The sequence below is a fragment of the Tetrapisispora phaffii genome, chromosome 15, assembly GCF_000236905.1.
Source record: "Tetrapisispora phaffii CBS 4417 chromosome 15, complete genome".
NCBI classification, from domain to species: domain Eukaryota; kingdom Fungi; phylum Ascomycota; class Saccharomycetes; order Saccharomycetales; family Saccharomycetaceae; genus Tetrapisispora; species Tetrapisispora phaffii.
Window position 1 is genome coordinate 299,189 of NC_016534.1, and position 14,962 is coordinate 314,150.

The 14,962-nt window shown below is 36.9% G+C and overlaps 8 protein-coding genes across 8 annotated transcripts; 5 read left to right on the forward strand and 3 right to left on the reverse strand.

The window, feature by feature from the left end:
- Positions 1-328: 328 nt before the first annotated feature.
- REI1 (Rei1p) lies at positions 329-1,555 on the reverse strand (the record flags this gene model as incomplete). The annotated part of the gene is made up of 1 exon (XM_003688502.1): positions 329-1,555. One exon carries the CDS (start codon positions 1,553-1,555, stop codon positions 329-331), a length of 1,227 nt encoding a protein of 408 aa, XP_003688550.1.
- Positions 1,556-2,000: 445 nt separating this feature from the next.
- Positions 2,001-2,954, reverse strand: TSC10 (3-dehydrosphinganine reductase; the record flags this gene model as incomplete). The annotated part of the gene is made up of 1 exon (XM_003688503.1): positions 2,001-2,954. One exon carries the CDS (start codon positions 2,952-2,954, stop codon positions 2,001-2,003), a length of 954 nt encoding a protein of 317 aa, XP_003688551.1.
- Positions 2,955-3,624: 670 nt separating this feature from the next.
- On the forward strand, positions 3,625-4,710 carry AAH1 (adenine deaminase; the record flags this gene model as incomplete). Its single annotated transcript, XM_003688504.1, has 1 exon — positions 3,625-4,710. One exon carries the CDS (start codon positions 3,625-3,627, stop codon positions 4,708-4,710), a length of 1,086 nt encoding a protein of 361 aa, XP_003688552.1.
- Positions 4,711-5,358: 648 nt separating this feature from the next.
- ARO9 (aromatic-amino-acid:2-oxoglutarate transaminase) lies at positions 5,359-6,870 on the forward strand (the record flags this gene model as incomplete). Its single annotated transcript, XM_003688505.1, has 1 exon — positions 5,359-6,870. The coding sequence occupies one exon, from the start codon at positions 5,359-5,361 to the stop codon at positions 6,868-6,870; it is 1,512 nt and encodes a 503-aa protein (XP_003688553.1).
- Positions 6,871-7,408: 538 nt separating this feature from the next.
- TPHA0O01530 (uncharacterized protein) lies at positions 7,409-8,467 on the reverse strand (the record flags this gene model as incomplete). The annotated part of the gene is made up of 1 exon (XM_003688506.1): positions 7,409-8,467. The coding sequence occupies one exon, from the start codon at positions 8,465-8,467 to the stop codon at positions 7,409-7,411; it is 1,059 nt and encodes a 352-aa protein (XP_003688554.1).
- A 1,776-nt stretch (positions 8,468-10,243) lies between these two features.
- Positions 10,244-11,092, forward strand: SKO1 (Sko1p; the record flags this gene model as incomplete). Its single annotated transcript, XM_003688507.1, has 1 exon — positions 10,244-11,092. One exon carries the CDS (start codon positions 10,244-10,246, stop codon positions 11,090-11,092), a length of 849 nt encoding a protein of 282 aa, XP_003688555.1.
- Positions 11,093-11,789: 697 nt separating this feature from the next.
- Positions 11,790-13,142, forward strand: TPHA0O01550 (uncharacterized protein; the record flags this gene model as incomplete). Its single annotated transcript, XM_003688508.1, has 1 exon — positions 11,790-13,142. One exon carries the CDS (start codon positions 11,790-11,792, stop codon positions 13,140-13,142), a length of 1,353 nt encoding a protein of 450 aa, XP_003688556.1.
- A 492-nt stretch (positions 13,143-13,634) lies between these two features.
- TPHA0O01560 (uncharacterized protein) lies at positions 13,635-14,567 on the forward strand (the record flags this gene model as incomplete). Its single annotated transcript, XM_003688509.1, has 1 exon — positions 13,635-14,567. The coding sequence occupies one exon, from the start codon at positions 13,635-13,637 to the stop codon at positions 14,565-14,567; it is 933 nt and encodes a 310-aa protein (XP_003688557.1).
- Positions 14,568-14,962: the final 395 nt, after the last annotated feature.

A 14,962-nucleotide genomic window follows, 5' to 3' on the forward strand; every position in this document is an offset into this window, starting at 1 on the left:
TCATTACAGCTTTTGGCGTTTGCAGTAATTGCGATGCGATGCCATGCCATGCGATGACTTGAATTTTGTAATAATGTAAGCGTCTGTTCATTGTGAAAGTGTAAATAACTATGTAATAATAAAATGTGAACAAATGAGTATTTATTAATAATGTACAAATTACAGTTCTACCTTTTGAACTGTTAATGATATATATACCTATCGTGGAATGTATAGATAAAAAGAAAAGAAGGAGCTATTCCCAGAATATCTTATAAATAGAAAGAAAATCTTCGACCAAATGACTCCGGTTAGATTTAAATAAATCACTATTGAATATGCTGTTAAACTATTGCAATAATTGATCCCTGTAATGTGGTTGATTATTGACGAATTTGGCGGCTCTTTTATCATGTGTTTTCTTATCTTTAATTTCTGTTTTCCAAGCTCTTTGTTGCGTCTTGACCATTTCTCTATCTGGTAACCCATCAGTTATAAAGTTCATTCTAGTTTCAGCAGCTATCACAGTACCTTGACCTTCAGATAATATCATCTCAGGTCTTAGATTTTGCCTGTAATAACGCATTAGTGAACGGTTACCTACCTTTATGCCGGATGGCAAATGCAATTCAACACCATCGTGGTATAAGAATTCAGTTGTACCCTCTTCATCTTGTTCTAGTTCTTCGTCACCTTCGGTATTTTCAGCATCTCCATCTTCAACATCTTCCCAATCTTCTTCGTTGCCTTGTGCAGCTTCAACGTTAGCATACGAACTTTCGAAGTTATAAAACTCAGAGATTTCTAGCTTTTCATTATTACTTTCGTAAGGAACTTTACAATGTCTCTTTGATAACATGTGCGATCTGACAGCATTTAAAGAAGAACCTTGGTAGTTGCACACAATACAAACATTACCTAAACCAATCTTTTCTGCCATATATTTGACTAAACCCTCTTGATTAACCAAATATTTTTGTTCTGGAATAAAGAAACCATGGTTCTGGTACATGTGAAGCAAATTTAATTCAAAAGTCTTGAACGTTTTGTTGTTTGTACAGAATAAACATTGTTCTAATGGGATATCAACTTTATTCTTTATCTTCTCGGCCATCAATATTTCAGCAAGTTGTTCTTCAGTTAATTCAGATTCTGGTTCTTCTTCATTCTTTCCAACAGTTGCTTCAACGTTATCTTGTTCACTAGTCTCAACTTTCTTAACCTCTTCAGTTAATTCAGCAACATTAACGGTGCCATCGATATGTCCATTTTGCTCTTCTAACGCTTGTTGTTCCAACATCCTTGCTCTGGCAATTTCCAATAGTTTTCTCTTTTTTTCCAATAAAATTTCCTTCTCCTTTCTTCTTTGTTCTTTCTTGGACAACTGTTTAGCATTTTCATTTGTCTTTGCACTCTCATTCAACTTTGAATTGAAAACATCTTCTGAAATAGGTGGTAGATTTGCCACTCTTCTCTTCAAATTGTAACGATGCCAATCTGATTTCATATGATCTCTTTGATCATTACCAGTTGGAAACTGTAAATTACAGGAATTACAAGTATAAACACCTGACATTGTCTCTTTACCCTTTTACTAATTCTTTCAGGATTGGAAACGAAAATCCTTAAACTTCTCTACTTACCACTAAACAGAAACAAGAACTGCAATAGAAAGATAACTCAAAGAAAACTATCTTCATATATCCTTACAACATCTTATCCTCTTATAATTTCAATCTCATCTCATCTCATCTCTTTGTAGAATTTTTCAGACACTTGTTAGTCGGAACAAAAAAATTTTCGAATACTAATGCTATTGAATCAATAAAAAAACAGAGAAAACGATGTAGTGACTAAGGATGTTTCTATAGTAAATGATATAAATGTTCATGGTATAACTAGAGTTGAAGGTTCCAAAGGCATAGATATTGATTGGATTAGCACGTTCTACTGTTTATATATGGGAATATGGATTAGATATGCATATGTATATATTATTCCGAATGAAAGAGTGGAATGTTTTACTCGCTTTTTTGGGACTTGTAATAGGAGCTGATTTGATAACGTACTATAACCATGTATATCGGAACGATTAATAAGTTGAGGATAGCACCCATTATTAGTTGCACGAACCAGAAAGGCGACTTGTTATCATGTTTGTTTAAACCCATGTCAAGCGCCATTAAGAACCAACCTATGAAATCAGTAGTAATGTCATCATAACCTTTCTGTAACCACCATATAATTTTATTACAGCATTCTTCACATGTAATAGCATCAGAAGGACCTTCGATCACTTTTGTCACTTCCGGCTTTGTAAGGTTCTCTTGTTCGTATCCCTCACTTTGGAAGTTACCTGGGTAAACTACTGAAATTCTTTGTTTAGAGTTTTCTTGTCTTAAAATAGCTGCTAAGGCTTTAATACTTTCTTTCAAAGGTTGATATTGACTGTATCCAATGAATGGGAAGAATGCAGTGACACTTGAGAAGAGAATTAGGTGGCAGTCGCTGTAATTTTTTATGATATTATGAGATAAGTTTAAAACAGTGGAGTAATTCATGGTAATACCATTCTGTAGTTCGGCGGGGGACAGATCTTTGAACAGTTTAGGGACTGAACCTCCGGCACATGAGAGAGCCTGTGTTGGCTTTAAGCCTTTCTTATTCATGAGCTCGAATAATGTACCAACATTGTCATAGTTGGATAAGTTACAAGGGTAATAATATATGTGGTTACCGTTCGGAGAAACATTATCGGAACCGCAGTTTTCCTTACTTAATAAAAACCGTTCTCCATGGATTTTGGAATCTCCAACAATCTCCTCAATTGCACAAATCAACTTCTTCTCTGATCTACTCACTATAACAATACTTGAATTTTTTCCATCACTATAATATTTGCGTGCAAATTGTTTGCCTAGGCCTTGGGAACCTCCTGTGATTAGAACTACCTGATTATCCAATGAATACGACATTACTGAAAAATCTATTTACTCTCTTGTATCATCTGACGTATGAAACTCGATTACAGGAACCGGTTTTGCCTTAATTCCATATTTTTAAACACATTATTATCATAATCATAGTTTTTGTTAAGAGAGTTTTCTAATTAAATAGTGATAAAAATTCGTGCTATAAAGAATAAATATGTAGTGGTAATATGAGTGACTACGTCATGTTACCCTATTAATCTCAATGCCAAGAATGTAGAGAAAGTTCCAATGTATTCAGTTAGTTACAAAGCTAATATTGGTATGGTTAATATCGTTACGATGACGGCTTTCATATGGCTCGAGGGATTCCTTATATAAGCCTAATACATCCAGATTTTTGTAAAATAAAATAACTTTTCCATTGAAAGCATCTTTGGAAACTTCTTGTTTCGAAACTCTTTTTCTTTTTCAGGTTCCCGAATGCGTCTTTTTGTTCAGAAGAGTTCCAAAAATTTATTAAATTCAATGATGAATATAGTTCTTCAGTTATATATTTCAGCTTCATGACTTCTTTGTTTACTTCTTCTATTCAGTATATAAACTTGATAAATTTTATTTGACTTGTGTTCGGATTTTTGTGAAGTTCGAATTCTTGTTGAAAGTATAGCGCTATCAAGTCATTACAAATCAATCTGATAAGAAGTATTACAACATGGGTGTTCCAGATCAATTTTTAAGAGAGTTACCAAAGTGTGAACATCACGTACACATTGAAGGTACTTTAGAAGCTGAGCAGTTATTCCAATTTGCCAACAGAAATAATATTAGTCTTCCAGAAGGTTTCCCAGCTACCATCGAAGATTTAAAGGCAAAATATAACTTTGCTAACTTGCAAGAATTTTTAGATCTTTATTACATTGGTGCTAGTGTTATTGTCACTGAGGAAGATTTTTATGAATTAGCTTTTGCTTATTTCAAAAAAGCTGCTAGCCAAGGTGTTGTCCACGCAGAAATCTTCTTTGATCCACAATCTCACACCTCCAGAGATGTTTCTATTGTCACTGTTGTTAGTGGTCTAACTAGAGCTTGTAAGGAAGCCGAGAAGAAGTTTAGTATTACAACTAAATTGATCATGTGCCTATTGAGACACACTGCTCCATCTGAGTGTTCTAAAACTATTGAATCTGCCAAGAAATACATTAAAGACGGTACTATTGCTGGTTTAGGTTTGGATTCTAGTGAAAAAGGTTTCCCACCAAGTCTTTTTGTCGAATGTTATGAAGTAGCCAAGAAGTACAATGCTGATTTAAGATTGACAGCTCATGCTGGTGAAGAAGGACCAGCTTCATACGTTATTGAAGCTTTGGATTTATTAAAGGTCGAAAGAATTGATCACGGTATTAGAGTTGCCGATGACGATAAACTATTGGAAAGATTAGCAGAAGAAAAAATCATGTTAACTATTTGCCCTCTGTCTAATGTTAAATTACAGGTTGTTGACAAGACTGCTGATTTGCCATTACAAAAATTATTAGATTATGGTGTTCCATTTTCCATTAACTCTGATGATCCTGCTTACTTCGGGGGATACATTTTAGATAACTTCTATCAACTATCTAAAGAATATCCACAATGGGGTTTCTTTACTTGGGGTCAAATCGTTAAGAACAGTATCAACGGTTCGTGGTGTGATGCTAAGAGAAAGGAAGACCTAGTTGATGAAGTCGATAAAATTATAACTAAATACGTTAACAGAACTGTCGATGAAGTGAACAGAATTGAAGGTAAGAAATTCTGAACAAACTAATCTCTAATTAATATTTTAAAATCCGCATTATAGTAAATCCTCCGTTTGCCATGGTTGTATTTGTTTTCGATCGTTATTTTATCTACATTACATACAAATAACTATTTATTTGAGATAAAAACTAAATAATTTTATAATAATTTTAATATCAAAAAGTGTTCATATCATATATCAACACAAACTAAATCATTCATGCCAAAACTTCCTGGTGAACAAAATATACATTGACAATCTTTTAACTTCTGGTATTACAATTAAACATAACATTATATGAATATATACATTAATTGACCGTCAAGGAGTAACTTCATGGTCTTAAAATCATGATCATTAATCAAGAATTGACCATTATGTGAACAATAATAGTCATAGATAAGTTATTGCTCATTCTATCGTTTCTCGCCTCGGTTCTTAGAACATAGCTCATTCGCATAATTCAAGAATTTTGAAAATGGTTTAATCATATATAAATACATGCATTTTTATGAGAATCAAAGGTTAACTATTGTCTGACTTAATTTATTAAGGGTACTTTCAACTTAGACAGCATTAAAATTTCGTTACTCCTAGCTTAAGTAGTGAGAGTCTTCAATTTGAATATCAGACATAGGTGCAAAGGGGAGCAATATTGCTATAAAGATGACTAATCACATTTCTAATGAGGAATTAGAACAAAAATTCTCTTCTAAACTATCTAGAAGAGCAGCGTTAAGAAAACTTATTCCATTTTGGGATGATTTAGAAGAAAATCCAGAAGATTTAATTGAGTTAGCTGGTGGTATGCCTAACCCAAAGTTATTCCCAGTTAACAGTATAGACTTCAACATCGTTAATAAACCTCAATTCGGTGATGTAAAAACAGAGAAGGCATCAATTGGTTTATATGAGCCAAAGACTTTTCCAATGGCACGTAGTTTCCAATATATGGAATCAAAAGGTCCACCAGCTGTGATCAACTTTGCAAAAAGTATCATTGAAAGGATTAATAAGCCAAAATATGATAATTGGGATTTGACTTTAGCTAGTGGTTCTAGTGATGGTATGTTCAAGATTTTTGAGACTCTTTTAGATGAAAATTCTTCAATTTTGATGGAAGAATTCACTTTTACACCAGCTGCTTTTGTTGCTATTGCTACTGGTGCTTCGTGTATACCTTTAAAAATGAAATTGAGTGAAAATGCAGCTGAACAAGGTATTGATATTGATTACATGGCAAACCTATTGGACAACTGGGAAACTTCCCAATTTAAGGATAAACCAAAGCCAAAGATGCTATACACAATTGCAACGGGTCAGAACCCAACTGGTATGACTTTATCAATGGAAAAACGTAGAAAAATTTACGAAATATGCCAAAAACATGATATCATTATATTGGAAGATGATCCATACGGCTACTTGCTGTTCCCAAAATATGATCCAAGTAATCCATATAAAAATTCATACGTTGACGATAAAGAGCTTACAGTGGCTACCTACCTTGACGAATATCTAGTAAAATCATTTTTAACACTGGATACCGATGGTCGCGTTCTTAGATTAGAGACGTTTTCAAAAGTGTTTGCTCCAGGTTTGAGATTAAGTTTTATTGTCGGTAATTCATTCCTTATTGAAAAATTTGTTGATTTTGCTGATGTCTCTAGTAGATCTCCAAGCGGTACATCCCAAGCCATTTTACTTGCTACAGTTAATAAGTTTACTGAACCATATTTAGAACAATTTGATGGTGACTATACTAAGGCTTCCCTTGAAGGTTGGTTCAAATGGGTTATGAGTTTGGCAAGTATGTACACTCACAGAAGAAACGTATTAGTTACTTCTTTAAGAGCAACAGAAGCATTCAAGAAAGGGTACATGACTATTCTTGAACCATCTGCCGGTATGTTTATTGACATTAAACTTCAATGTGAGAATATTGAAAAGTTAAAAGGTAAGGACGTCATAACAATCATGGATGAATTGAACTCTAAATTACTCGCCAATAGAATCAAGATAGTTTTAGGTTACAAGATGGCTTTAATGAAAGAATTTTCTAAGGACCATTGTGACTTCTTAAGAGTTACTATTGCCTATGCTGAAGATGATGAACAATTGGCTAAAGCAGCTCAACGTATTGGTGATGGTATTGTGGAGTATTTAGAAACTAAATAACTTAGTCGGTTTGAATACATTAATTAAATAATATACACCTTCAATATAACATGGTGGCTTTGAAAAAAATATTTATTACTGCGAAAAATAAGTAAGTAATACGTCTTTAAAATATATATATGTATTGTTTTTATTACAATTATACATTTAAATATTTAAACATGAGAAGACGATGCTTTGCATTCATTCCTTTAAAGGTAGCTTGCTCATCAATAGTTCAATTGAGTGGGTATGATAATTTCGTGAACGAACTATAAATATTTACTGGCAGGAGTAATAAATTCTCTCTGACGCACGGGGAAATATCTACTACAATTATTCTTATCTTGCGTAGATTTAAAAACTTAATAATTATTAATGAAAGGAATGTAAAGTTATGGGGGTATTACCATTGTTATATTTTTTGTGCAATGGATTAAAATCATGAAGAGAATTAAAATTTAATCTCTAATATTTTAAATAAAACGAAAAATTGGATATGAATTGTAAAAATTTCAGAAGTTTATAACTCATAAAGCATTTAACAGTTTAATTAAAATTATGGGAATAAAGTAACGATATCTTCTACGTTAGTGACACCATTGATCAAAGCAATGGATAACAATAATTGAGCTTTAGTTGGAGATAAGTAACCAGCCGAACAGGTACCAGTTGGGACAGCGGCGTCACTCAAGAATGGGTAGGTGTTGATGCTCTTGGCAAAAACAACTGGGACACCGACATTAGAGTAGTCATCGACGGTTTTGATAGTGTCACGATCGTCTTCGGTAGCGACAACGACGATAGCATCGACGGAAGCAGCTAAGCTTTCTAAGACAGTGGCGCTCAATTCAGATTCAGCGATGATTGGAACAACTGGTAAAGTGTCCAAGTCCTTAGTAGCGTTGTAGTTGGTGAAGTCAGTGAAGTTCTTTCTAATGGTAGAGTTGCCAGATAAGAATTTAGTTTCGTAACTTTCAAAGAAGTAGTTAACGGATAGATCATCACCACAAGCAGCAACTGGAACACCGCCGAAAGAACTGTATCTGGTAGAATATGGAGAGAAAACACCTGGGTAAACGTAGTCATCGTTAGTGACAACTAAAGTACCTTTAGAGGCGGTTTTGTTAGCGACAGCAATACCATAAGCGTCGCTTTGAGAAATAACAACTGGTTTTTCGGAGTCGATGAGAATGGAGTTCAAGAAACCCAGGGATTCCATAGAGTCACCGCCGGAGACGATGACAACAGCCTTATAACGGTCGTCAGATATAGTGGTGTTGACGATTTCAGCGACTTCGTACAACTGAGTCAAGTTCAAAGCGTTGGTTTGGTTGTAACAGTATTCGTATTCCAGATGGGAAGAGTTGTCTAACTTGAAATCACCACCAGTGATGATAACTTTGAAGATATCTTTGTGAGCGTCTTGAGTTGAGTTCGAGACAGTCCAGTTACCCCAACCTGAAGAGTTAGTAGCAGTGCTGTTGAATCCGGTTGCGTTGGTAGCAAGCGAGTTGACTTCAGTGTTGTGATTGTTTTTCAAAAATTTAGACCAGTTAGCTGGTTGAGCAGCAGCCAAAGTAGAAGCGGCAAGTAAAGCGGATAATTGTAACTTCATATTATTCTTTGAAAGGGGGGGGGTACTTTTCAGTATTGAATGAGTTAGTTTGTTGTTGGGTATTTTTTACATCTAAAAACATTACAGGATAAGAAGTAGCATTGGTGTCCAAGCACATTTACCTCGAAATAAGAAGCCATTTATATATGTATACTTTTTCTTGGGATAGAGACGGTTGTTCTTGCGAATACGACGATGAGACATTATAGCAAACTGGCACGTCAAAGACGTGCCAGTTTGCGATGGTCATGAGAGCCCTGCGGAGGCTTATTTCTTACTCTAATATAACGCAATGAGCGAAGGCTATGGAAGCAATAGAGTCAAACAAGTTAGCAAGTCGGCAGCATTGATGAAACAGGTTGTGTGCAAGAAAAGGGCTCATCTATTTGCACCGTTCAGATACAAACGAGCGAGATCTATCCATACCCAATCAGTATATCTTCGAGAGTAATTAGTTTGGTGAGTTTCGAAAAGGAATGAGGCATTTAATGGTGCCGTGGCCATTAGTAGTTCCAGAAACCCGGCCATGAGCACTGAGTGTGAGAAACTCACCAATCGACATCTCGAACGTGCGTTGTGGCCTGTTAACTCGCTTGTTTGTATCTGAGGGATTCCCTTAAACGTCACGGGCTTTGGCACACAGTGCAAACGGGGGAGGAATTTTCGACCGCAAAACAGCGGAACTGAACCCAATGGGGACATCATTTTGCAAGATTTCCATTAGATCTTGCAAAATGATGTCCCCATTGGGTATAACTCGTTGGGCATGTGGCCCGGATCGAGACGCCGCGAGCAAGGAGCGCGCTGTCTGGGAACACGCAGGACGACTTTAGGGGAGCCCATACGTGCGCATGGGTGTGCGTACCTGCACAGAAGACGCCCCCTCTCTCCTCGGGCCAAGACGGCGATCTGCGTTTCTGGAACCAAAATCACTCACATGGCCTGTTTAGGAAACGTTATGGCATCCGCCTGGGTAAGACTCTGCTGGGGTGGGGCGAGCGGCGAGCGGCGGACAGGACGGGTAGCGCACATGCAAGTGCACGTCGGCTAGTTTACCCGGACGTTTGCACGTGATCTGGTTTTGTCGTCCGCGACGACAAAACGGGAAATTCCCGAATTGCTCGGAATAATGTTCGGGACGATCGCGGTCACAAGACAACAGCGACGACAACGATAGCACGAAAGGTGGACTCTGGGGAGAATGTGTCCCACTAACAACAACAGATGCCAGGACAAGAGACAGCAACCAGCTTCATTCCATTGAATGTCGTTTCCCCGTCACGCTGTACCTGCTAGATCCGATTACTTACACTCGCATTCACTCTCATCATTTGATCCACCGGCCCCATGCCTCTACAAGTTAAGTGGTAAATTCCAAATACTGGATTTCTATAAATGGAATATACAACTTTGTTCATATGTTTTGTTTCTTTTATATCCTATGGAAAAAAAAACCCATTTATACTCTCTTTTTCTGGTCCTTTGCAGTGTTACTGGCCGCATTACCCAAGGTTGAACTGCAATAGCATACACATCACCTCATATTCAACGAGCGAGCATGTCAAAGAAGAGTGTTTCGGCTTTCGATTTAGAATTGAACCCTTTCGAACAAAGTTTTGCTTCGACAAAAAAACCTTCCCAGATCCAGCATGCGCCGCAGGTTCAAAAACATCCAGCACACCACAACATGCCCAAGCTGTCCCCGCTGCATGCTCCACCGCCAATTATCTCTCCAGGAGGCTCTAAAAATTAACATCTCTATTGCTGTCCCCCGGCATGCTGGCACAGACACAAACGGCGTTCACCAACACTTTGAACAATACAAATAAATCAGCATCGGTGAGTTCGGGTGTCCGAACAACGCCAAATTTCTACATTAATTCAGGCCTTACTCCAAACGAAAGTAGTCTGCGCACAGGGCTCACGCCTCTATCTCAGACTGTCCCCACAATGTTGCCTGTGCTGGGCAACAACGGTGCTGCTCTGAATTCCGCAGCGGCGCCGTTCACGCCGGGTCTCACTACACTATTGGGATACTCGTCGGCGCAACCGTTGCCAACTTCAATGGGGATGATGGGCAACGGTTCTGGCTTCACGCCAGGTGGAATAAGACCTTCTCCGCCATTGAATATCAACAACGGCACCAAGGTGCTCGACAATGTAACGAAGGTGGTCGTTGGTGGCGGCAGTAACAGTGGCAGCGCAGGCGATAGTGTGGCCAGCGGGCCTTTGAACTCTAGTGGCGATCCAACAGCGGAGAAAACAAAAGCAAAGAGAGTGCAGAAACCCAAAGCAAATGGCCGCAAAGCAGGTACCACGAAGAAGAAGAAGGGAGCAAAAGCGAAGGCCAACTCCGAATCAAAGGAAGTGGTTCAGAAGAGAATGGAGTTCCTAGAGAGAAACAGGCTCGCTGCGTCGAAGTTCAGGCAAAGAAAGAAAGAATACATTAAGAAGATCGAAGATGAACTGGATTTCTATAAAAGTGAATATCGCGAGCTAACGCAGATTGTCGACAAAATAATCGGGCATGACGATAACAAGTCCATTTTGGAAGGGCTAGAGAACTTGATGGCTGCAAATGATCCCATAAAAGCACTCGAACTCGTAAATAGCATCAAAATTTAATATTCAATTCTAACTATCTGAAGAGAGACAGGAAGACACCACAGAAAACAGACGGCTTTGACAACAAATCGGATAACGACATCAATGACAACGACGACAAAGGTATACCATGACAAATTACTGTATATAGACATGTAGCATTTATACAAAAAATTGTAAAAGATTTTGCAATGTTTGTAGACATTTTTTTTTAAAGTTTCGTTGATCCAGCAAGACATTGACAAGAAGTGATCACGGCTTTGCATGAAAAGGTAAACAAAACCGTAATATTAAATTACCACAACGACCCTCATTGGTACTCACAGTTTCTTAAGTATTGTTGGCTGTTTATAATCGCAACACTTCCGAGACAAGCAGTATCAGAACTGAGCATTCAACTTGCTTTCCAATATGCATCACGGCACCTTGCACATATTGATTACCCGGATTCGTAGCCGCACCGGCATCAAAATGCCCTGGAACGAGTTCAGAAATAGAGAAACTGGAGACATCAAAAGATTCCTAAAAGATATTCACAAGTAACAGAACTTCGCCTTTTTAGATTGTACAGATGTTAGCATTATTCTCCCTCAAATACACACACACACATATATATAGACCTCATCTTGTCCAATTGGTGGATAGTAACGAGTGTCACTCCTTGCTTGCTTTCGATTAGTTTCTGCAGACACTGCTGCACTATTATTAATCATTCAACATGTTAGGTTCATCGTATGTCCAGAGAGTTGCCATCGACTCGGAAGATATTGGGTTACGAGCAGGCTACATGGACAAGAATAACCATGTTTGGTTAAAGATCTTCGTGGTGTTCACTCTGTCCTTCTTCATTAAGCGCGTTTACAGTAAGAGCAAACAAAAGACAGTGTCACTGAGAGATAAAAGTTCAACACATGTCACAACTCATAAGCGATACAAGCGTAAGATTAAGATCGTCAAGGACAATTGGTTTTTGTTTCTGTATAGGACGTTACCTTTGAACTTTATTTCGAGACTTTGGGGAAATTTCAATGACTTGACTTTACCTATGTGGTTTAGACCGTATGGTTATAGATTCTATTGTTATCTGTATACTGTCGATGTCAGTGAGATTCTAGACAAGAATTTCTACCACTACCCGAATCTGGGCTCATTCTTCTACAGAAACATAGATCCAAAAGCAAGACCAATTGTTCCAGGCGATAATGTCATTACATCTCCCAGTGATGGGACAATACTGAATTTTGGTACCATTGATCCCGAAACAGGAGAGATCGAACAAGTCAAGGGGCTCACATATTCCATCAGAGAGTTTTTAGGAACCCATGAACATCCTCTTATGACAAAGAGCGAATCACATTTGGATTTACTAAAACAAAAATGGAAACAATCTCAAGAAAACAGCACACATTCATTCAGCAACCTACTTATCAACGAAGGTGATAAATCTGCATTAGTCTATGAAACAAACAACTCCAAAATCCAGAAACTGTTGAGCGAGTTGACAGCAATGGATACACCGTCCGTTTATAACCATAATAACATTCAAATTAATCATAAAAATCAACTGTATTTCACTGTCATATACTTGGGCCCAGGTGACTATCATCATTTCCATTCGCCAATTAACTGGGTCTGTAAGATACGTAGACATTTCCCAGGTAAATTGTTCTCTGTCGCACCATATTTCCAAAGGCATTTTAAGAGTTTATTTGTTCTTAATGAGAGAGTACCTTTATTAGGATATTGGAAATATGGGTTTTTTAGCATGACCGCTGTCGGAGCCACTAACGTGGGTTCCATCAAGTTAAATTTTGATAAAGATCTAAGAACTAATGTCAAACAACCTAAGTCAAAAGAATGTAAGCACAACAAGAACTCATGTTACGAAGCAGTCTACGTGAACACAAACGAAAAACTAAAAGGTGTTCCCTTATTAAAAGGTGAAGAAATGGGTGGTTTCAAATTTGGAAGCACTGTTGTCCTCTGTTTCGAAGCACCTTTCGACTTCAAATACAATATCAAATGTGGACAAAAAATCAAGTTAGGTGAAAAAATCGGTACCGTGCCATAACTACAGTCCCCAAGTTTCAAACTAAACTAAAACATCAAAAGCATATATAATATCTCCCAAACGACTTAATACATACAACTTCTATAATAATATAAATAAATACTGATAACTAATTCATTCATCTTTGCAATGTTTTATTGTAATTTAATAACCTTTTGTCTCTTTAAAAGACATCAACAGCTGTTTAAATGTCTAAAAGCGCTTTGTTGTGCAGATAGAAAACCCGACCTTCAAAGAAAACGTATCAACAGCCACAAATATAATAATAAATATATAGAATTGGATTGTATATTAGTTTGGTTATAATAATTTATTGAAGAATTGTTTTAATTATTCAAGCTATAGCTAGTTGATATTTAAAAGGGCCAGTTTTAGGTACAAAAGTCGGTATCTTCTAATAAAATATTCGTTGAATCTATCTCTTGTGACAAACTAAACAAAAAAAATAAGGATCTTAAACTTATAAAATTCATTAATTTAGCGTTTTGAGATATGACTGAGAGTGTGTTTACGTTTGAGTGGCCTAGTGGCCCAAAATCTGTTTCTATTGTGGGTCAGTTTAATAGTTGGGGTGAGCCAATAGCTTTACAATTGAAGAGTAATGAGCGTGATGTTGAAGAGTTTCAATTAGAGTTACCAGTGTCAATTGAGAATGGAAGTGATAAGTTACACTTCAAGTTCATAGTTGATGATAACTGGGTCGTCAGTGACGAATATAAGAAGGATACAGATGCAAATGGGAACGAAAACAATTACATTGAGAAATCCGACCTGAATGTTAAACAACCAAAGAGCAGAAGAGTTAAGATTAAGAAGAAGCTAAGAAGAAATAAGAAGACAGGTGAAGTCTTTTTGGTTAGCGAGGAATTTATCCCATTAGATGATGAAGGAAATGAGCTAGAGCCAACAAAGATTACTGTTTATGAAGCAAAAGCGACCCCAGAGAAACCTGAAATTACCCCAGAAAGTGAAAGTAATGGTGAGGAAAATGTACAGGAAAATACCTTCGAATCAGGCGAGGTACCAGTTGGAGAGCCAGTTGGAGAGCCGGTCGAACATCCAGTCGAAGAGCAAATAGAAGTACCGGTCAAAGAGAACAGTAGCAATCCCGTTGCTGAACATACCGAATCATCAATTTCTAATTCAGGCGACAGTTCGAGTAACAGTGAAGCGCTCGAGTCGTCCAGCATTGACGATAGTGATGAAAATGATGAAAACTTAGAGGTTACTCTTCCAAAGGAAATCAATCAAGAAATGGCTGCTGTTGTAAACACTACAAAAGCTCAAGAGATCCCAAAAACCGTCAAAAAACTATCGAAAAAGAAGACTGTTGTAAAGCCAAAACCTTTAGCAAAGAAGACTGATAACGAAACAAAAACAAAGAAAACTGTAATGGGTAAGCTTAAAAAATTTTTATCCAAATAAAATGAAAATAAATTAACTAACCATAACTTGATCTAATGATACTTTGCACATAACCTAATTCATATAAATATACAAAAATAAATAATTTACTTCTAATTTACCTAATTTAATTTTAATAAACAATTCTAATATAAATAGCATTACCATAGAACCTTGTTAACACTTTAAAACAACAACCCAATTCCACTCAGGCTTGTCCAACCATTTGCAATATGATTTTACACTAATTGTCTCTTGATATAGTTGCTTTATTACAGGATCAATGTACACTTTTTTTCAATTATAGTTATAATCGCCCACTTTAAAGATTCGAAATTGAAAAACCGACAACTTTAATGATAATAAACTTCAAATATATATAATGATATAAATAAGAAAAGGATGATAAGAGGATA